Genomic DNA, 24,194 nt, shown 5'->3' with positions numbered 1-24,194 from the left:
GAGTCTAGGTAGTTTATCATACACTGAGCCCATATTAACAACATTACAGGCATGTGGGAAAGGAATTTTCTATAGGTATGTGGATGAGGAATTTTTTTATATATATGCACATATATTAATGGCAAAGATTATAGGTAGTTAGAGGGTAGGGGAGCTACCTGTACAGGGGAATTAGTATAAAATGCTCAGTACTTGTTTGGACAATGAGGTTTTTACTCAGAGTATGCCTTATCTAAAAGGAATGGAGCAGGGTAAAAAAGGCACCACTATATGGATTTTTATCTTTGTCTCACGGTGTTTCACGGTATATTATCATTTAGACCAGATACATTGGTGGAGAGTCTAATTACCCAGCGTTGCTCCTTTTCAAACAAGCGTTGTCGTATTTTCCCCTGGTTGTCCCACTTCAATTACTGTCCACCTTATGTCATTTATGGTGTGGTTCATCATCAGGAAATTCTGTAATCTCTCTTTTGCCCACAGAACGCTCAAATCCAGGCCCCACCACAGTAATCATGGGGTTCAACTAAAAGTAGTTTCTAGTAAGTCCTTTGTTGAGTGTATTACTTTCTGTTACTTCATTTTAAGCATTCCGACCACTAGTGAAAAGAAAACCTTGGCCACCTCACCCTCGTCCGTTTGATAATGTGTGCAGTACCACGTCATGCCCGATTCAAGGGCATTAGACACACAATGATTACGACTAGTTGCATAGCGTCCCCAGAAATGTTTTAGGAGCGCATGACACCCACTTTAATAACGGTAACTGTTGAGTGGGTATGCACTAAATATAAAGGCATCCAGCTGAGTCAGAGCAAGTATGCACCTCTAGAAAGCGGTGTACTTCTGCATGCATGTCTTATATGTGTCTTTGCACGCCCTGTACTCTGTATGTCTCACAGAGACAACATACAATATGTTGGAGCAACTAACGCAAGAAATGTGTACACTTGTGCAACTATTATGCTCTGTTCTATTGTTTCAGATGTTTTCCTTACACAGAAGGCTGTAAGCAAGCTAAACTGTAAGTACACGGTCTGGCACATAGTTGAGTCAGGGACGGGTGCGCCTTAGCGTGTGCAGACCTCTCGGCTCACCTCACTTGGTCCTGATGAAAACTTAACAATTGCAAAAGGTTGAAACATGTTGACCAATTCTCACTATAATTCTGATACTTTCTGGTCAAACCACGCCAGTAGAAGTATCCCACTTGTTTTTAATTGTGTCACATTGACTCCAGAATAAAGACTATAGGGAGTACATGTAGAACACTTTTTAACTCACTTTTTCACAACTCACAAAACAACCAGCTCTGCTGCAGTTGCAGGTGTCGAAGCACACCTGAGTGGCACTCGGACACTCAGGTGGACCCCGTTGATGAAGCATGTCACCGACCAGGTTGGTGAGTGAGGGGTTCAGAAAGAAAGAAAGAATTTATTTTTTTTGCTTTTCTCTCCGCTTTTCGATCACTAGGGCAGTGGGTCATTAAAAATTAAGTGTCACATGAATTTTACTTGTTGCCATGCTACAGAGCCACGCTGCAGAATAACATGGCTAAAAGACATTTGCAAAGCCAAAAACTATTGTATGGGTGAGACCTATTGGCTTTACCACTGCTTGTTTAATGTACAGTTCATAGTCTGCCAAAAGCACTGTCATCAGTAATGGCTCAATGATGTTATTTGAGATATCAATGACATCTTCAATGCCGTCTTTTAACATGTTGTGGTTGCTGTCATGTAAGCTCATAATAAATGCATAACAGGGTTAGAAGTTATGGTTAGCTTACCTAAACATAACTGGCAAATTTTCGTGTTTTGGGGTTTTGCTTTGTAACCCTAACTACACTTTAACCTTTGCTTTTTCAGTGAATTTTGTGGGATTTAATCATATCCCAAAGAAAAAAATAAGAACACTCAATGAAACCATCAAAGGGTGAAGTGCAGTTATGGTTACAAAAAAATACTTAAATTAGTCACTCATGACATGTTAAATGACATCATATTGACATCACTCTTGACATCTAGGATAGTGGTGTTAACATTAGACTATGAACAGTAAAACAATGGATACCTTGCAGCATAATTAGGTCCACCATGCATCATAATCATAGTAGACCTGACAACCTGACAACAATATGCGTGTAACAAGAGGGAGAGATAGGACTAGATAGCTAGTCCGAGTCCCCGAGGGTTTATATGTGATTAATCAGAGAGGACTAGCTTAAGTTGACCAAAGTGTTGCAGTACTCTAATTAGTTCTGTCACGGGCACCTTGTTGGTGTATTCATAAAGCCCTCACCCACCAACCTGGTTGGTGGCATGCTTCATCATCGGGCCCACCCAGTGACACCTAGTATGTCCCGGGTGTGCTACGACGCCTGATTACAGCGGAGCTGGTATATTGCTGAGAGTGCAGTGAGTGAGGTTAAATTTTAATAACAGGGCCGTCACCAGCGGTGAAATAAAACAGACTTAGTGTTGTGGTACCTACCGGAGGACGACGGCGGGACAACAGGTACAAGGCAGGCACTGACCAGAAAGACTGGTCATCCCCTTACCGCTTCCCTCCAGGAAGCCTTGGCTAATAACCCAAAGCGTATGCATGAGAAGGGAATCCCCCTCTCACATATAGAAAAACGCCTTAGTGAGTGTATCACATAGTCTGTACCACAACACTAAGTCTGTTTTATTTCACCACACCTTTTAAAAAACGGTCCTGAGGAAAGCCAGAATACTCTAAGGCACTGGCTGAAATATGTCGACCATCTGAAGGACGCAGGGGGCAGTAACTCGCCACCCTTACGCGTCCTGTAGCCTTACTTTTAACCGCTGGTGACGGCCCAGTTATTAAAATTTAATTTACCCTCGGGTACTGGGACCACCACCAAGCCGTTTTAAATCACAACTCACTCAACCTCACTCACTGCACTCTCAGCAATATACCAGCTCCGCTGTAATCAGGCGTCGTAGCACACCCGGGACATAGTAGGTGTCACTGGGTGGGCCCGATGATGAAGCATGCCACCAACCAGGTTGGTGGGTGCGGGCTTCATGAATACACCAACAAGGTGCCCGTGACAGAACTAATTAGAGTACTGCAACACTTTGGTCAACTTAAGCTAGTCCTCTCTGATTAATCACAACCTGACAACAATAACGTTCAGGAGGGGGGTTTTGGGGATATCATCATGATGATGAGATCCATACTTCATAGGGAACTGTGAAATCGATTCCCAATTTCAAAGCGGCCTGTGAAACGTGGGTTTTTATACACCTGCAGTTTGTTCAATAAAAGCACTCAAGCAAGTAATATAAAACAGCTCCCCTTCAAATTCACACACACACGCAAAGTGGACAATGAGGCTCTAAACCCATGCTGGTGGAGGAACATGGCTTCGCCGTAGCCAGCGCAGGGACTTCAAGCGAGAAGCAGAGAGGAGAGAACAGGTGTGCGCTCACCTGCGGCCTCTGAGGCGCAGACACGTTCAACCTCCGCCACATGCGCTGTTACGCTGTGAAACACGCACAGCGCCACGCGCTTCTTCCAAACTGATTGTGTTAAGTTAGCACGTCACAGGGCACGGCAGCAGAGTTGTCACACATCCCGCCGCCCCCTGCACGCGCACAGGTGTGCGAACCGCCGAGTACATTTGTTCTGCAAATCGATGCTGGGCGGACCAAAGGTGCCTTTCATCGGCAGCCATTCAAAAGCAAATTCGGGTTTCTCCCCGCGGTACTCCGTGGCTGGCCGGCCACAGCTCGGTGACCCGGGCTGTAATTGTGGCTCCAGAGAAGTGGTCCAGTGCTGGCCATTTCAAACCGGCTCCGGCTCCCCGTCACGCGCATCTCTCCCTCCTCCGCCCCCGCCCACAGACTCCGGTGGTACCGCCCTCTCGGTGCACTCCAGAGCCAGCTGCGCGCCAGCTGTGGCAGCCCAGGAGCCACTCCCAAGTGCAGGCCGGTGGGCAGGGTGTGGTGGGGGTAACTTCGGCGGAGCCCTCCCGGCGAGTGCCCGCGGAGGGGAGGCGCCCGGCATCAGACGGGCAGGGCCGCGGGGCGGCGCTGCGGAGGCTGCACATGGGCGCTGCAGCCTGCGGGGCTCCTCGCCGCCGCCGTGTGGCCGAGCAGTCTGCCTGGCACCGCTCGCAGCGCGGGAGGCTCCCGGGGATGCCAGCCCCCTGCGCGGAGACTTGTGACAATGTGGCTTCAGATGGCTTGCCGGAGTGAAGTGTGCGCGGCAGGAAAAGGTGGGGGGTGCCTGGAGCGCGGAAAGTGTGGAGCGTAAACAGGAAAGCCGTTCAAATCCGGGAAGCCTGGAAAGTGAAATCATGAATTCTGGGATCGGGGTGAAGTACGGCAGCGACTCCTCGGTGGAGCGGGGCGAGGTAAGGAAGCGCTCCTCCCAGGTGCCCCCCACCCCCTCCTCCTATTGTTTGATTTTCTCCTCTGCCACCCCTGCCCTGTTTTGTGTGAGTTTGTGGCCGCCGAAAAGAGGGCATGAATGGACCATTTTGCCAGCATCTTGTTTTGACTTGCATTCCCCCGGCAGTTACCTGAGCCGTGCATGTTTCTTCAGCTTTGAAGTCGAGTTTAGTGGCAGGGAGCGGGGCTACTTACAGTGGTTGCTGAGCGTAGAGCAGAATAACTTTCCTTGTACACATCCCCAACCCTTCCAGCACTTAACTTCGGAGGCAGACTGATTGACAGGCGTTTGTTTTGCTGGGGGTCCTCCCACCCTAAATGTTGAAGTGCATATATTTTTTGTCACGCCCTAGGACATAAAGGGTTCTTTGATGCACCTATCTCGGGGTGTGATGACATTTAATGATGCTTTTTATCAGGCATAGCGCGGCACAAAACGGTGTTTTTGCTGCGAGTTCCAAGTTTGAAATATGGCAAAACTTATAAAGTGCTTTGAGTGACTGGATGATACGCATCGGTGGAGCGCAGATACAGGAATCCGACGAAGCTGTCACTGCATTCATGGTTTGTCCAGAGGGCATTAAAGGTTTACGTTTGTAACGCGAACACTGCAAAGAAGCTATAGCCCCATGTGGGGGCGTCAAGGCGCTGCTGGCATAATGTATGAAGTGGCCCTCCGTGGTTTATCCGGGATGAGGGAACACATGGCAGTAACCGGAGCCTTGCCGGCCGGTCCCTCTCAGCAGAAGCAGATGCAGCCGCCTGATGTGAAAGGGACCAGCGACTGCGGCAAGCCTGAAAGTGCCTAGGCGCTAGCTGACGTGCCCTGCTCCTTTCCCATGAGGAGGAGGGGCAGGAAGTGGAAGTAACTGGGAATGTTTAACCCTTGCTCCGCCTCCTCACCCCAGCGCCATCGGCGCACACCTTTCACCCCTGCAAACTGATCCAGCCAGACGGCTGCTCGCTCCCCCCGCCCCCTGTCAGTGCCTTTTTCTGGTCCCCTGGCGTGTCTCTGCTGTTGCTTTAAACTTTAGCAGAGCATCGCGGTTTTCAGGCTAGGCCGCAGCACTGCAAACGGCACCATACCGAGTGCATTATGTAAATCACAGCTTCGCCAAACAAAATGTTTACGCAGCGCGGCAGCTATAAGGCCAGGGTTGAGGGGAAACGCGCTTGATCACCGTTTCTAGACCTAATGATCGGTTTCACGTGTGATGCATAGTTTAGGGCAGCCCGGTGGGCTAAAGACCGAAGTATGCACGACGTGCGCGTGCAGGCTGGTGCGACTGCGACCAAGAAGAAACTTAAGCAACAAAGATGCAAGTCAGATGTTAGAATTGAGGATTGTGTGTCAGCAGCGCAGCAACCCACACCAGTGGGGGCTATGAGTAGGGTGAGGGTCTCAGCTTTCATTGGTGCATCAGGTGCAGTGGCGCCAGGGCGCCCATTCAAACCTGAAAATTGCTGTATTTTACCATCAAAACAGCAGTCATAGTGCCCATTTCCATTGCTTGTACAGGGGTCCACGCATCCTTGTTGTGTTACTCGACCTGGTGTCTGCATGTTGATAGAGCAGAGGTTTTCATCTTACAGATTTGTGTTAATTTTGAAAGAAACGATTTGTGACACTTTTTTACATAAATGATGATGAACGTGTGATAGTTTCCACATTCTTGGAAAAAGAACAAGAAATGTAAATACTGGTTTAGATACTGCATCGTAAAAGCATGCTGAATGCTAAAAAGAAACTCATAGGGCCGCCTGGTGGGCTGAAGACCAAAGCATGCATGATGTGCGCGTGCTGGCTGGTGCGACTGTGACCAAGATTAAATGTAAGCAACAAAGATGCAAGTCAGATTTTAGAGCGGCAAATTGGGTGTCAGCAGCGCAGCAACCTACACTAGTGGGGGCTATGAGTAGGGTTAGGGGCTTAGCTGCCATTGGTGCAGCAGGTGCAGTGGTGCCGGGGCACATGGGGCGCATTCAACCCTGAAAATTGCTGTATTTTACCATCCTAGCAACAGTCATAGAGCCCATTTTTATTGCTTGTACAGGGGTCCGCGGCATCCTTGTTACGCTAATGGACCTAGTGACTGCATATCAACCGGACACAACTTTTCCAGTTCTGAGTTTTGATTTAACATATTAGTGCATTCTGGAAATTGTCCCCTTGGTTCTATTTCATTGAGCCAATTGGACCTTCACGTGTGTTACGAATGATGTGTGAAAGCTAATTGCAGGAATGGAAACATGGTGTCCCGATGAAACCATCTGGTCGCCAAATGTAATACCTGAAGAATCTTTTTCAACAAAGTTTGTGAATACTTCATTTGTACAAAGTGCCACACCGATCAGGTTCTCTGTTTGACTGAGCTTATATTATTAGGTCACAAAACATGATGGAGCAATCAATGGCTTTTGTAGAGGTTTGATGGACAACAATACAGTTGTGTTTAGGGAAGTCTGTTCTTGTGCTCTTACAATGCATGCTTTCGAGATAGCTCACACCTGTTGCCCATCAGTCTTTTGAATACAAATGTTGCCTTTAGTGAAAGTTTCAGATGTGGTAGTGCAGTGTGCCCTTTAAGTGGCGGGCGCATGCTTCTTCGGCCTGTCTGATTTGTCTGTTTGGCTATTGTGGTGTTCATGTGAGTTTTATTTTCTATGATCAGAGTGAGGCATCTTTTTAAGGGGTGTGTCCTACGGCACAGAATGTGCGAGGATCAGAATTGGGCATTATGTGCAGCACAACATTTCAGTAATGGGCACCTGGCTTAAAGGCTGTTCTGCTCAAGGTTATTAGAAGAGGGATCACTAATTGGCATAAACTGATGAAGAATAAATTGTGATACATCGGAGAAGGGCCCTTGTAATAGTGCTTCAACTTGGTGTTGAATTAGAGCCTGTTAGAGCCTCTGACAGCATACTGCACTGATACTGCATACTCACCCCGGTGGCCCAACGAGCCTACATGGAAGTATTCCTTTACAGTGTTTCATGAACATTCATATGTTGGAAGCTTATGGCCAGGTGTGCCCCAAGTTATCAAGGCTGTACGTGAACTTCTGGACCGTGGTTGCTCATGCTAAGAAACTCAGATCCATTTCCCTCTTTCTCAGCCAGAAAAAATGACTACCACTTCCAGTGGGTTAAAATAAAATAACTTGCACGCGGAGAGTTCTGGAATGCGTAATCTTTACCACAACGACCAGTTAATGAGCAGGTAATGAAGTCCGTCTTAGAAGCAGAAATATGCCCCCTGGGTGTGTGTGAAAGGGTTCAGACCAATAGGGCCAAGATGCACAGGGGAAGCTGGGGCCTGACTTGCCTCTGCCATTTTAGCCATAACTGGCTGCTGAGCCGGTCGGACGTGGGACGCAGGAGTCCTGGTGAACTCCTGCTCTAAGAAGTACCGTCTGTTACTTCAGCCGGTGCAGGTGGCTGCTGTCATGCATTGGAGCAGCAAGTGTCAGCCTGGGTATCATTGATGCTATGGAGCATGACATCCGCTCAGAGCCCAGTTGCTGATCTTCCGAGGTTGGTTTTAGCCGGTTTGGTGGTGCTCCAAGCTGCCAGCACAATAGCTCACTTGCCACAGCCTTGCTCCCAGACAGGTTGAAGCGTGATTGAAAACGTAACAATTTCTTTGTTGTCTCTGTCTGGTAAATGCTCCAAAGCCGGTGTTTCTGCAAGAATAGCCGACCAGCTCAAACTTTTCATTTTTGAATGTTGGAATGCTAGAGTAATTGGTTGTGAGAGGGGGGAAGAAAGGGGAGTCCGGGCAGGGGTCTGAGGTTTGGTCGAGTGGCATCTTGGAAGCTGCACACACAGGAGACACGATTTTTAATCCCGACTTCCTCACAACAAAGTGTTGTGATCTTAGGCAAATCACTACATCTCCTTCTGTCTCATTACCGGGTCTTGTCTAGTTTGGCCCCGCTCCTCTGTACATCAAACCTTTTACGACCTGCCCTCCCTGGTCGGGACCGCTGCTGGGCTGTCCGTGGCACTGAGATCTCTGGCCGTGATTCTGGCAGCGAGGAAGGAGGTAACCCGTGTGGGTATGTGCAGAATCAAAAGGTGGTGGGGTCGCGTCAGACTGGAGTCCAGTGCCCCCGGCTGCTGTCGCTGTCTGTGCACCTCTGATGCAGGGATCCCTCCAGCCGCCTTCCGCAGTGGGTCCATAAATGAGTCATGTCTCCTGGCAGCCCCTCTCGACGCGTCCGCGGTTTACTGTAAGCATGCATTGATTCACAAAGGCCGCAGGCGGGTGTTTGCTTACGGCCTCTGCTCCGGCCTGATACTGGAGATCGGTTTAGGCTCCAAGCAGCTGCATTCGTTTAGCTCCATTCGAGAGCGCTGCCCGGCGCTGGTGATTGTGAGCCACAGATCTGAGTCCAGGGGATGGCAGAGGTTGGTCTGACAGATGTGAGCAAACCATGCACGTCCTGGTGAAGGTCACCCAACTCTGTGGCACAGGCGCGGCAGACATGTGAACACGCTTTCAGCAAACCGGTCTGCTTTTCAGTCTTTTTGTGGAAGGGGCGGTGCTTTTAGGAGGTTTGTTCTCACTAAGTGCAGATGTCTGGAGTGGCAGAACAGAGCAGTCCAGTTCACTTATTCCACCACTTCATGCGGATCTCGCCTGGAGCTGCCAATTTAATTCAAAATTAACACCTAATGACAGTTCTCGGATCGTTTTCTACTTTTTATGTGCATTTTGTTCAAATCAATACACAGACATTAGTTCTGAACTTTAAAACCTATTCAGCCGAAGCTGTTCTAGTTTAAAGGATTTGTGTCAAACTCTTTACCTGTGGAATATCTTGGGGTGTTCTTCGTACTACTAAAACACAACAAGATGATGGACGGAGTGCTGAAACATTTCAACCACTCATCCCCAGTCACGAGATCTGGGTTTAATCCATTGTTCTTTTGCTCACTCCGCCACCCCAGTTTCGACCCAGCCCCATGGGCATAAAAAAACTATGGATTTAACCCGGATCTGTGACTGGAGGTGAATGTTTGGATATATATTACCATTGTTGAGCGCAGGGAAGGGGCCATGAGTTATGAGAGGTGAAGCCCTGAGTTAGTTGAAATGCTTGTTCCCTTCCTCAAAAATGATTATAAATAGCATATTACACTCTGCACATCTGTATTATTGGTTCATGCTGTGACTTTGCGTATTCGTTTTAGCAAAAGATATTTAATCAGGATGTAAAGGGTTATATTTATGCACCAAGGTAAAATCATGCGTAAGAAATATTGTGACTATTAAAGTTGTTTCTGTGTGTAATGTTATTGTTACATGCAATCGCATGCAATCTGTGTGGCAGTAAAACATGATTTTCCCATGTCTCTTTTGCTGGACTGTGGTAATAAACTTAATTATGACCATAGGACTGTCCTCATAAACCTACAAATGTGTGGTTACGTGTATGTAAAAGCTAAATACTAAACATTTCTCAAAGGTTTCTACTCACCTGATCCGTGAATGAGTGTCTGGGGTACAATGTATTCTGAGATAAGCCTGTCCTGATATATTCTCAGCTAATGGGACCTGCTGTTACCCGGTGACTACAATGGAAACTGCTTCTCAAAGATCTTAAAGAAAATTATGGTGGGCAGCTGATACCGCAGGTCATAGGCATCCCTTCTTGCAACTGATCTAGCCTCCATTTACGGGTACTCTACTGCTTCATAATCGTCTATTACTAGCCAGTATGACCTGGAAACTAGCTTTCGTTCTTTGACTGTCTTTATGTTGCACTGGAGGCCGCCCTGAGCCATGTCCCTTGTACACTGCACCAGATGCTACTGAAGTCCTGGCTCCAAGGCGCTTCCTTCCTCTTGTCAGAGGAGGCCTTCCACGCATAGGACGAGGGCACATTGTCTCACCAAGATATTGACTTCCCTTTTGGTAGTAACTTTGGTATTGCACACTCCTGCCTTCACCAAACCTCTACTCCCTTCTCAAACAAACAGAAAAAGAAAATATGGGAGTAGGGCAGAGGTTGAGCCTACCTGAGGTTTCTTAGCCTGGGCAGTCTTCCAGTGTCAAAAGCTTACATAGTCCGCCATCAGCATTGACTAACCTGCTGCCTGAGCCACCACCGAGCCCAGTTCCTCCATATTTGCAGGCTTCCTGAGTCTTCCCGATTCCAAAGAGACCCGGGAGCCTCTAGTAGTGGTCTCCAACTTTTAGGCATAAGAAAGAAGGCCAAGCACTGTGGATTATAAATTAGCACTATCTGTCCTTCACTCGTAGTCTGACACAGTTAGATTAAAGGATTTGTCTGCATTTATATTCACACCTACTGCTTTTTGTGAGCGTATCATTGATGAAAGGCTGCTTTGATTTGATTCGTGTTTTCATTTCGCTATTGCCTAAGCGTGCGACCTTTCCTTTCTTCCAAGAGACTATTTTACCCTTTTCCCTTTTTTTAACAGCATTGCTCCCACATACTTTAGAAGATATTTCATAACCTTTGTTTTATGGTTTCCTCTCCCAGAGGATGTCCATGCTTATTTTGGTAGCACTAAGTGGATTTCGACAGGCTCATTCCTAACCAGAGTTAGGTTATCACATGAGGGGTTCAACGTGCCTTCTGCAAACACTTCCTAACAGTCTATATTGTTTACAACCCTTTGTTAACCTGTTACTTTTGACATAAGATGTGCCTACCTCCCAGCATTTTATATTGTAAGAAACAGATGGAAATATGATGTACCATTTCAGGGAGGTTATGCAAGGAAGGACGTACACTCACTTCACACTTTTTCAGTTTGACGTATAATGGCACTTGTGACAAACATGGCACGCATATTGTATTCTATACATACTCAAATGTGTTTATTTTCAACCTCCTTCAGCGATTGGCTTCTTTGGCTCAGGAAACCTCAGCCATTTACTTAGAGACATTGTCAGTCATATTTTGGTACAGCCCACAGGAAAATGAATTTTAGTCTCACCTTCTTTCGGCTTTTTGTGGATATCCATTTCTTATCAGTGCTCGAGTGTGAGCGTCAAATGTATTGGCTTTGCCAATGCCTGTTGTTTATGTAAATCCCTTCGCAATACAGTGTTGAGTCTCATAATATATTGGCAGCAGTTCTCACAAGTTTGTAGCAGTAGGGAGCCAATAGAAAAAGTCTACACAAGTTGCAGCTGATCTAATTTTGGGTGGTGATGAGGCAACATGAACACGGAGCGAAGTAAGGGTAAAATTATAAATAAAATCATTTACGTGCCCCTGCAGCCTCAGTGCTCCTTTCCCAACACTGGTCACGCTGCACAGGATCCCAGGGGGCAAATCAATGCACTGCGCTTATGCTGGTAATACTATTTACCAGCTTGAGAGCAGTACCATGATTGGCCTGAGCGGGCTGACTTGATGCTCGCTAAAGCACAGGGAGCCGGTGACTTTTCTCCAACCCTGCAGTGCAACCAAACTGGGTTGGAGAAACACAAGTGCGCATGTCTGTTTGGCTGGCTTAAGACGGCCGGCCAAACTGACATGCACACTTACAAGTGGCCAACACTTCTCCCTGCTGTGACGTGATGCTCGTCAGAGTGGTTTTATTATTTTCAGTGGGACGGCGTTCCTCCGCCATAGTGGGGGAGCCGCCCCTGACAAGTTATCAGTTGGGTATTTAGAACGAGGTATGCATTTTCAGCAGCAGCGGCATTTTCCAGCAGTTTAATTGCTGCCAACCTGTGGAGTCATTACCCATTAGGGGGCACAATTAAACTATCCTGGAGTGTAAAGAGTGGTAAATAGTTCTTAAAATGTAGGAGTTGGTCTGCCAGCGAAGGAGTTCTTTGATTGTTTACTACCTGCTTTGCCCAAATCTTCAGTGTGCCAGTGGTGAGTACATGAGTCAGTTGCAGGAGCAAGCAAGCAATTTCATTGGGGTCTTGCTGTGGCTCCGTGCACCCCCTTTCAAAGTCAAGCCAAGTGCCAGTGTCGGGATAGTTTTTCTGCTCTACTTAAAGCCTGGAACTGATATATTTGAGTTCTATTTACAATGAACTTACATCTCTGTTGTTTATAGGGATTTAGTTTAATAGTGAGGGATTTAGTTTAATAGTGAGGCAATGGTTTTAAGACTGACTGTCTTGCTTCGAGCTTTGATTCGTTTATGACATATTTGTGCAACATTGAATCATTCTGTATGTGTTAGAAAACACTGAATTGTGTTTGTGTGGTCGCTACATCTGCTTTATAACACAAAATGCTGAGTACACTTTCCTTGCTGATAAGAATTGATCAACAAAGATTAGATCTGTGAAAAACACGATGTTATTCTCAAATCTGCAGCCAAGGATTTTTCTCAGATCTGCCTGCAGAGGCTTTGATGGTGTCTTGTGCATACTCGTTTGTCACATGATATTTGAGGCCTGTTGGAAGGACACATTTCATGCTATAATGAACATTTTCTTAGGCTTAAGGTTCAGTAGGTCAAACTGTCTACAGCTGTGGCTTTTACATTTGTGCCAATAGGTCTTGCCTTTAAAATGCCTATGCAACTTGGCCAATGCTTGTTTGCTTTGGCACTGAAGTGAAAACAATATATCAAAATGCATGCAGGAGGTTCATGATGCACCAACACTTACAGCCTCTACGAATGCTTTTTCTTTGGCTTTATAAGAAAAACCATGTCAAGATGGCCACCAGCACAGGCATGTACACACACAGGCGGTTATCTTGGAATGTTTTTCTCATCAAATTAAGTCTGTATGGGTAATGTTACACCAATTCACATTTTAACATTTTCATTTAAAGTTTATTATACTGTTCCAAAGAAAAGCAAATTACATTTTTGAAAAATAAGTGAAGAAAAGTTTGCTTGGCAGTGCAGAAATAAAGAACGGAGTGGTCCAGTAAAACTGTGCCAATACCAGGCCATCACAAATTACAAACAAAAATAAAGCAGGGGAGGGACGGAGGAACAACAGACAGGTACGGTAGTGCACAGCCCGGTAGCAGTATGCAGCTGTCGGGCTCACACAAAACCAAATGTGTAAAAAATATTTTTAAAAGCCAATGAAGAAGAGGCTGGAAGGTTCAGGAAGCAATGGCTGAGCTGTGGAAGGGTACGGGGTGGTGCGTGTGGGTGGGTGCTGGTGAACAGATGGGGGTGAGCAAGGAAGGCCATGTGATCCAATGGGGTGCTAAAAGACAAACGAAAAAACAGTTTCCCAATGTCAGCAGTGGAATAATGCAACCCATCTAGTTAAAATGATTGTAAAGAAGCTCCATGGTCGGGACAAAAAAAGTAACAAAAAAGATTAGTAAGTAAAACCTGTAAATCAGAAGGACTGAACTGAGTTAGTAATTAAAGACGGCCAATCATTAACAAGAAGCCACCCCAAAACACCCTTGCTATATTATTGTATTGTAGACCATAGGTCTTCTGCAACAGAGAGCATTGGCAGAAGGCGAGACCTAAAATACGAGGCCTAAAGTAATGATTATAAAACTAACCATTCCCTGGGAACACAGTAATTCACACACTTTTACACACCTCTTTATCACAAGTTTTTATTCTGGAATCCAGACACAAACAACAGGAGTGGGGGTGAAGCAGAGAGGAGGGGTAGACCAGTCCTTAATCTGTAAAAACAGTAAGTGAAGAGGCACAATATTTTTCTTTGGAGCCCATTGCCAGAGCTATTGAATACTCTGACTGATAAACACCAATGCTGCCTAGGTTTCAACCCCAGGCCTCTTTCCAGCAGCTCACATTTCCTGTCTCATCTCACTGTTGCAGGTTTTTATTCATGCCCACTTTCTCTCTTGGTCACTTTTTTTCCTATATTTCACCTCCTCTTACTTTCACTGGTGCCACTTTCGCAGTGTGATGCTTGGTTAACTGCAGCGTTGCTCCATTAACTTGCTGTGGGATTTTACTGCTCAGGTTTGGGCACCTGTTGACTTTTGTGAGAGGCAAAAAGATTTATTATTTGACAGCAAAGTAATTGAAATGCCAAGGAGGGACTTCAGTTTGTTAAATTGTGTGTACAAATTAAGCTTTGCTCGAATACCTCATGCTGTTCTACAATTAATTGTAAACAACTGACATAAGAAGTAAATAGTATATTGTTAAATTCGGCCATGCAGTTTACTGTAGGATTAGATTATTTATTGACCTGCCTTGTCAGATACATGTGTATTACCTTGTAGCAGCATCTTGTAGTGCTTTTCGTGTTGTGGAAGAGGATAAAAAAAAGGCGGATAAGCTTTATCAAAATCTTGAAATAATGCAGGATGTCCCATGTATTTTAATTTAGTTACCTTGGGGCAGCAGTAGAGGTTTGGGGCAGCAAGAGAGTATAACCAGTGCGAAGTGTTTACTTCTGGATTTGAGGGGTAAAGAATATTTACCAGTGCTCAGTATATTAATTGTACGGTGAGACCCAATCGATTGAGGGTTATTTTAGCAAACTAAAATATTGTGGTTAAGTAGAGGATGGATCTGTTTATAAAGCCATGTTTGCTTACATAAGTGGGCTCTGTCTTCACTGCAGTAGAAGAGTTGTGGCCAGTCATGAGGGAAGCACTCGGCTTTTCATCCTAGTATATCCCACACCCCACGAGCACCCATGTCATAAAAGACGTATTGCAACAATAAGGATTTGTAACAGAAGATTTTACCTTGTGTCGATGTGTGTTGGTCACTACTGCTGCCCATGACAGGTTCTCTGGCAAGCAAACTGGTCTTTCAAAGCTGATCTAAAAACTTCAATGCGTTTTGAGATTATTTTTAGGCCTTACGTGTGTAGTCTCTTGTCGACAATCCATTGTGTCAAAAAAAATATCCAAAACGGGGCTTTTAGCCCAACCATTACATACCACTCATTGGCATCATGATACCTCTTCTTTGATGCCTTCTAGTTTGGCAGCACGTGCAAGGCGTCACTTCCTGCGCCACTTCATTTCTTGGTGTGGAGCATAGACCAAGCACAGATTGATTTAACTAAATTAATGTCCGTCCACTGCTACTGAGGGACTATTTTTTTCTTTTTTTTCTGGCATTTTTATATAACGCAGTCACAAACCGACCCACAGGTGTTGGAGCGCTTTACATGAGCACCAGTTATATAACACAATTTCACATTCATTTTTATTTTAGGCATGGGACACTAAGTGATTTGTCCAGGATCACAGGATATTGAGCTGACGCCTAGACTCAAACCTAGTTCTCTAGTTCCGAAGTCAGCAGCTCTGGTCTCCTTCTTCCCACTCCTGCCTGCTCCTTATCCATTTATCTTCTTGGCTGATTTCTGACGCTCCTGTACGAGCCTAGATGTCATGCAAAAGGTACAGATGGCTCTGGTGGTCACTCGCTCACCTTTTCGCTCCCAAAAACTGCGACTGTCTTTGGAATCATCATCACACTTCCCTAGACAGAAGCCAGAGCCTCGTCTTCAAGGATCATTCCTCTGGGCAGTGCATGGAATTCTCCAGCCCTTCTTCGGCTTGTACAACATGGCAAAAAAACATTGACAAGCCAAATAGGTACACTATTTGACTTTTCAATGTAATTTTTAGCCTTATTGTACAGCTGCAGGGCTGCTGTGCAGCATGGTTGCAAGTAAATTAATAAAAAACGCTATGACCTGTCCCGCTTAGACTGCGTCATAGGCCTTTTTTATTTTTTATACCCTTTCAGCCACGCTGCACAGCAGGTGGGCTGCTGTACAACATGGAAAAAAACATTGACAAATGGCCGAGACCTATTGGATTTGCCAATACTTGTTTTTGTGGGATGATTTTCTGCCTTTCTTGAGCTGGGAGCAAGCCAGCTTTCAAAGTGCAAGAAGATATTTCACCTGCACCCTCATCATTTCCAATTCTAAGGCTTGCCCTCTATTTGATGACACCCAAGGGATCCCGCTAGCATTGTATTGATGCAAACTCCCTTTCATCTGTTACACAGGGTGTTGTGGTGGACATAGAATGCCTGCAGGTTACAGGTGATCCTATGTAACTGCTCATATCGACTGGAAGTCACTAGCCGACATACTCGGGTATTGGAGCCACTGGGCATGCAAGATGCACAATGTAAGCTGGGCCTACTATTGAACACTGCATCCTAAACTGGGCAGGGCCCCCCAATACCAATAAGAGTGCTTCTCGATCTACTGTAACTTGTGTTTAGCCGCTGGTGTCTCCTTACCATACACCAGGCAGTGTAGCTGACCACATTCAACAGTTTGCGTAGCAGGTAATCCCATTTTTCCCATAATGTGCTCATTTCACCACAGATGGTGCAGTTAACTTGTTCATCTTCTTTACCTGGCTGCCAGTTTTGTGTCTGGAGAGTGCAAAATACACTCTACAGGTCGGCACCTCTGCTGGAACCGCTTTTGATGCTGCTTCTTGACTTCTAATCCTAAGATTCCTGTAAAATGCAAAAAGAAGTGGTAGTGAAAAAAGCCTAATTTAACTCACTTGCCACATACTTTGTGCAGGGCTTTGCTAACTGTGGCCTAGACTGAGTGGTATTTCTTCTTCTTTTATCAAGCAGCCTCGGCGCCAAGTTCTCCTCGCCTTGAGTCAAGCACTCTGTCATTGTGCTTTATCTCAAATCATTCGCCCTAGTCCAGCCGCTTCATCACAGCATTGTCGTCCTAGTTTAAGCGTTCTCACTGCCATTGCCTTTAGTCACATTCACCAACACTCTGGTAGACTTCAATAGTTTTAAAGTTTCAGAGGTAAAATGGGCACTGGGCCTCCCAGGTGAGAAAAAACCTGCAATGGCTCCTGGTGATGCAAAGGATGCATTACAATATCCTATGTATCATGCTCGAGTCTTGTAAGGTGTTGACAAGTCCTACTCAAGGTCAAGTTCCGGAAACATCAACTTAACTGTCCGTTTATTCGTCTTTCATGTTTCTTTTCCAGCTTCCCTAGGTCACACTGCCAGGTATGTTTGGCCGCGCACTTTCTCATCTCAATACCAAAATTTGAAATGCTCTTCCTCTTCAAATTTGCAAGCTAATCGTCTCTTCCGGATAGCTCTAGAAGCTCATGGCTTCTGCTAGCCACCTTTTTCTTTCCGGCCTGATCTTGCAGTGGCATGATGACCCCAGGTGACCATATGCTATATAAATAATATTACAAAAAATATCAGAAGTTATGGGATTAAAATGCACTGTAAATGGTGCAGGAATGTTGCACCCTGCTCCCTCCCCACCTCACTTACATACTTATTCCTGACTGAATAAGTAACTGAGCTAGAGGGGACAAACTACCATTATGTGAAGCCCACCCCACCATCAACATGACCCTGCACCCACCAGCTCCAAAGCAAGCGCCATGAGAAGGATATAGAAGGATACTACTGCATGCCAGAGAATGAGTCCAGGCCTGATAGGATCCCCATAACCGAACTAGTGAAAGGGCGAGATTTTGATCGATACCTTATATCTATTGATCCAAACCTCGATCTGGTCGACTGAACCTTTGTTGCCTGTCTGTGAGGAAAGAAAGTGCACCTATTTCCAAGTCAGTTCACCCAATAAAGGACTCTGCTCCCAAAGATCACAAACAACTTCTAGCTTTCAAAAGTTTATTGTAAAGATATGATAAGCTGCAAATACAGGCATCTCAGAATGAGATTCACGAGATACACAGGTCCAATTACATACATGTGCTCTCGGAAAGCCCTCAGACGAGCAACGGAAATCACTAACACAAGTTCTAAGAATAATAAAGCTATCAGCATAGACGCATATCTCTCCTTCATTTAGGTTGGAGGAAAACGCACAGGTTAGGCTGTCCCTACCCTGCTCTAGATGGTATCCCTACTTAACCAAGTCCCAACCTAACAAAGGTGTCAGCAATGAATGACCCCCAAGGGAAGTCACCCACTCTAAGTCTCTTGGTGAAAACCTATAGTTCTCCAGTCATGACCCCTCTCTGCCTACCCATCCGCTCTCTAAAGGGTCCTCAGGTATCTGCTCTAACTCCACCCAGGGGTGCTGTCCCTAATACAAAACAGTCAACAACATTTGAGACGCCCCTTGCGAGACGCCCCTCACGTGGTGTAGCTTCTGGCTTTTTCCATGATGCTTTGTATTGGGCCTCATACGTTAGAGTTGACCTTGCTTCTCAGACTCTTCTCCGGCCCGCTGATACCCCTCAAACATTCCGGAACCCTCCTCCATGTCTGGGCCTTCTACTGAACAGACCTCTATTCATTCATTTATAATTGGATCCCCCCTTTTCCTGTGCAGACAGATATCTGCAGCCAAGAACCCAACTCTCATAGACTTCTAAAAAGGCTTGCAACATTTCTCAGCCCAGACATGTACGTGTAAATCAATGCTAAAACATTTCAGGCCTACAATATTTCTCATAATGATTATAACATTCAACTTCTTCATTAATTAAAGCATGTTAATATTCTTATTCTATTAATCAGTAAACATTTCTATAAATCATGGCCTATTTAATGCAATGACCAAAACATTAATACAATCTGTGTCGTGAAAAGAAACACCTTCCCTCTTAGCTCCAGCTCTGGCCCTGAGGCCTACCACATTCTGCGTTTAACCACATACCATCTTACATTTTAACAGCTACACGACATAGATTCAGAAATAATCACATCTAATAAAATCATATAGTGTCACACATTTCTGTATTAGTTCCACTTCTACTTAAATCTCTACATTAGCTATACATTCAGAATATAATTGCAGATACTATTAGCACTCATGGCATTTCTCCTCATGATTTGTGCTTACTACAGGTAAGTGTGATGTACTCATACATTTAAATCAGTTTGCGCTCTCTCAGTTCCCCCCTTTGATGACCTCTCGGGGTCATCACTAACATTAAACTGAAGTTATTGGTAGCATTCTCTGCGCTTCCAGAGCCCTCAGACTCCTGTACTGATTATCTTGTATGGCAGCCAATCTCTGCAGCTGTTCTCTTTGGGCCCTTTCTGACCTTCTTGCTCTGTACCATTTGAATACCCTCACCAATCCCCACAATATAATCCCACAGATCAATATTATGATGACAGGTTTTAGGATATACCAAACAAAGCTTTTGCCTAAGGTGGAAAACCACCCTCCAACTGCACTCATTCCGTGGCCCACCTTTTCCCAAACATTTTCTCTACTCAAGTCTTCGATCTCCTTGTGAATATTAGTTATGTTCCTAATAACTTTCTCAAGGGGCTTCGAATTGTCTGGAATGTAAGTGCAACATTCCTGAACCTTCAAAGCCTTACAGACTCCGCCCTCTTTTGCTAATAGGACATCTAATGCAAGACGGTTCTGAAGAACCATAGCCCTTATCGATTGCATCTCTCCTTCTACCAGCATTAAGGACTGAGCAGTGCTGGCAGACAACCTGTCGACAACTGTTGCCAGTCGTCTAATTTTAACATCATTAAGGATCAAACCCAAAAGAGGGAACATAGCTCCAAAGACATCTCCAACCATTTCTGCATCCCCTACATCTCTCTTTCCCCTCGATGATGTCTGGCCCTCAATGATCACTAAGTCTTGTGCATGATATATTTTGGGGAAGACAATTGCCAAGTAACATGATCCATACCAGTTGTCAGGTAGTCTCACGTAAGCATTTCTTCCACATACAAAATATACATTTGGAATCACTTGCATTCCCTTCAGGAAATCCTTAGTGTAGTACTCTAAATTAAAAGCATGTTCACAGTCAACTTCTCCAACGTATACATTTTCATAATACGTTTTGGCTCTGTGAAGACATAACTTTCCTCTCTGCGCTTTATCTAAAGCTATTGGACCACTACTACCCTTTCTCTGGTGTGACTTCTCTTCCTCGGTCCAATCTGTTTTCCCTTGTCCTGATTTTTTCAAAATCTTTTGTCTTCTGTAACGATCATCCACCTGCCCTATGAACTTCTTCTCGACTTCTGACACCTTGCATGTCAGGTTATTTCTACGGGCATGTGAAGTATCTAAGGTAATCCAAGGAATGAAGAACTTGGCCAATCTGTCTTCACTCTTCCAGTAGTCCCATTTGTTCATCTGCTTATAATTTGGGACTTCTGGCAACACTGAATCATAATTGGAGAAATAGTATTCAAAACTATCTCTCTCATAAAATATACTAAGCAATAAGCTACATGTAATGCCATATGTCAGCGGGAGGTGATGGTATCTAATACCCTCATCTACAGATGCCGGCAACTGCATGCAGACATAACAATCCTTAACCTCCATGGCATCCACGTATTCATATAAGAGTTTAGCATAAGCATTTGACCTAAAGTCTCCTTGGGACTCATCTACGTGTAACCTACGGGCCTCTGCAGCTAATAACGCTTTCTCTTGAGTGTTTTCCCTTTTCTCACCAGCAACAGTAGGTGTAAGTGTTTCTACAGAATTCACATCAGTTACCTTTGCCTCTTCCTCATGTCCCTTTACATAAGAAATTGTTACCACTAAAGCTATTAATATTATCACTCCTACTATTAGTGTACCTATTATACATTTAGCTCTGCGGTTCTGGGTGCCGGCCTCCATTTCGTCAGACAATATGGCTCTCTCTTATCTTTAGCAAAAAGTTCTTTTCCTCTCGTTCCTTTACAGTCTCTTTTTAATCCTTTGTCTTTAGAATCCACACAACTGGAGGCTGACAACCTTCTTCGCAAAAAGTCCTTTAACAGTTCAAAAAGACAACCCTAGCCCTTCTCCATCAACTCAAGGGAAGTTCCCTAACATTCTCTGCTTCCTGGGCGCTAGGTAATCTTCTTTTTCTGCTTGTTTTATTGACAAAGTCCTTTAACAGTCTACTATCAGGTTTGTGGTTGCAGCTTCAATAGCATAGTTCAGTATTTCCAAACGAAGATTGTGCTCTTCATGTGCTGTTATCGTTGTACCAAAGTCGGGGAATTGCAATTCTGAAAGGAACATGTGTTTTAACTTGCTGAGGCGGGGAGGTCTGGGGAGCATGAATGTTAGTGACCCTTCTTGTTCGACACCGGGTACCAACAGTCGTATTTCCACGGTGATAATGGGCTCAGAACTGGACACCACCACCGCTCGGATCCTCCCTGTCTCCGGTTTCACAGACATTTGTCGCCAGATATGTCCACTCAGGTGTGGAGTATCTTCTGTTAGGCACACGCACTCTTCTTGACCTTCTTCGGTCTGGTGCTTCAGCGCCCTGAGCACCTTCTTCTGGGTCTGAGTCTTCTGATATCGGAGGAAGGGTTACCTCTGGAGTTGACCTCAGGCTAGAGCTCCTTCTTTGCGGCCAATTAGCTTCTCCACGTGCCCTTCTACTCCTTCTCCTTCTTGTCTGTTCTCGCTCTCTCTCAGACCTGTCAGGGTCTGACTCGTACTCCCAGCTACTTTCTCCTTCTGTAGCGTCTTCTGTTTCGCTGTTGTACTGACCGTCCTCAGCTTGGTCAGACTCGTTCCCTGCTTCCTCTGGCACCTCTACAGCTTGGCTAGCCCCCTCTATGGCTTCTCGGTCCTCTTCTGGACGTCTATCCGAGAGAGGAGCTGTTTCTTCCCGAGGTGCTGGAACCCTTCGCGTATGTGACGCGTGGATCCAGTTGGGCAGGCCTCCCACCTTCACAGCTGTGTTCGTGATCAGGATGATCTGGAAGGGCCCACGCCAACGAATATCCAAGCAGCTTCTTCTCACATGTTTTTTCACCAGGACCCAGTCCCCAGGGTACAGGTCATGGCAAGGGCCCTGGCACGCTGGAACCTCGGCAGCCTGCACCTGAAGGGACACAGAACGAATGGCGTCAGACAGCCCCTTACAATAGTCCAGGATCATATCATCTGTGATATTTAACAGTGCAGTAGCTGGGATAGATGGCAGCCTCATTGCTCTCCCCATTAACACCTCATGTGGTGACAACCCCGTTCTTCTGTCTGGGGTACTACGAAGGCTCATGAGAACCAATGGCAGGGCGTCAGGCCAACTCAGGGTCGTTGAGGAGCACACTTTGGCTATTCTGGCCTTGATAGTGCCATTGATCTGCTCCACAATTCCTGAGGCTTCTGGTCGGTAACTGCAATGCAACTTTTGATCTATGTTTAGTGCTACACAAACCATCTTCACAAGTTCGCTGTTAAAATGTGTTCCCCTATCTGATTCCAAAAAGGCCGGCACCCCGAAGCGAGGAATGAGTTCCCTAAGCAGTAACTTGGCCACTGTGAGGGTGTCGCACCTACGTGTAGGGTATGCCTCAACCCATCTGGAGAACACACAAACAACCACCAGGACATAGCGGAGGCGGTTGCACCTTGGCATTTCAATGAAATCTATCTGCATTCGATTGAATGGACCTCCAGACCTTCCTATGTGACTTAATGCAACTGGTGTTCTTTTTCCTACGTTCAGCTGCTGGCAGGTCACACAACGCTGGCACACTGCTTCTGCTGCTATTCTAAACTTAGGATTGTACCAAGTTTGTCTAAACACTCTCAGCATAGCATCTCTCCCTAAGTGTACGGGACCATGTATGAGTCTAGCCATTGGACTCACCATCTCATTGGGCAACACTGCTCTGCCGTCTGCTGAGACCCAAAAATGGGTCTCACCCATTACACATCCTGCCTTTTCCCATGTTTCTTTTTCAGAATCAGGAGCATTTTCTTGCATGTTTGACAGTTCATCCCAAGTATCAACAGTTTCCAGTATCATGGCTAATTCAGTTCTTACATTTATTCCGCCCACTTCCACCTCTGTGAAAGAGTACCCTTGCTCCGCGCAATACCGCGCAACTTCATCTGCATATCTATTGCCTTTCGAAACAAAGTCCTCATTTCTGGTATGTGCGGTGCACTTTACAACTGCGATACTTGCTGGGCATTGCAACGCCTCTAGCAACAGGCGCACAAACTCTCCATTGCGAATGGGAGAGCCTGAAGAGGTCATGAAACCTCTTTGAGACCATAACTGCCCGTAATCATGAACTACCCCATACCCATATTGGCTGTCGGTGTATATGGTGACTCGAATTTGATTGCTTGCTAAGCAAGCACGTGTCAGGGCAATAATCTCGGCTACCTGAGCGGAGTGTACTCCTTCCAGGCACCCAGCTTCCACAACTCCAGTAATTGTACAAACAGCATAAGCTGCTCTCAACTGCCCAACTTCGTCTCTTACACATGAGCCATCGACAAAGAAAATTTCGTCTGGGTCAGTCAGTGGCTCATCTACGATGTCGGGTCTGGGTTTGGTGCATAGTTCAGTCACATCGAGACAGTCATGGTCTGTACATTCATCATCATCCTCAATATCATTTGGAAGTGGCATCAAGGTAGCAGGGTTCAAAACAGAGCATCTCTTGAGGGTCACATTCTCTGCAGCAAGAATAACTTGCTCATAGCGTGTGAGCCTGCTGTTGGTCAGATGCTGTGTTTTGGTCCTGGTCATCAACAGTTCAACAGAATGGGGCACGCACACCTCTAACGGGTGCCCCATGACGATATTTTCACATCTTTCAATGCTGACACCCGTTGCAGCAACGGATTTGAGACATCCGGGCAACGCTGCGGCTACTGGGTCTAAAGTAGCCGAGAAATAAGCAACTGGTCTACGGGCATTCCCATGGATTTGGACTAACACAGACAACGCGCAACCTTCTCTCCCACAACAGTAAAGAAAAAATTGTTTATTGTAATCAGGCATTCCCAATGCCGGAGCACGACACAGGTCCTCTCGCAGCTGTAAGAATGCCATCAAACAGTCTTTGTCCCATGGTACCGGATCGCTCACCTCTTTGTGCGTCAGTTTT

The 24,194-nt window shown here is 45.7% G+C and overlaps 1 protein-coding gene across 3 annotated transcripts in view; it reads left to right on the top strand.

Annotated features, from left to right (window-relative positions):
* Positions 1–24,194, top strand: part of MCC (MCC regulator of Wnt signaling pathway) — a 1,512,525-nt gene that overhangs the window by 452,541 nt on the left and 1,035,790 nt on the right. The window contains exon 1 of one of the 3 annotated variants that reach the window (XM_078675517.1): positions 3,901–4,387. The exons of the other annotated variants lie outside the window; for them this stretch is intronic. Within the exon in view, the coding sequence (XP_078531643.1) occupies positions 4,331–4,387 (57 nt within the window). The 5' untranslated portion in view covers positions 3,901–4,330. Of the gene's footprint in view, positions 1–3,900; positions 4,388–24,194 lie in introns of those variants that run through there. 3 annotated transcript variants of the gene reach the window in all.

This window comes from Lissotriton helveticus, chromosome 2_1, assembly GCF_964261635.1.
Source record: "Lissotriton helveticus chromosome 2_1, aLisHel1.1, whole genome shotgun sequence".
NCBI lineage: Eukaryota > Metazoa > Chordata > Amphibia > Caudata > Salamandridae > Lissotriton > Lissotriton helveticus.
This window is presented reverse-complemented; position numbering and strand designations above follow the sequence as displayed.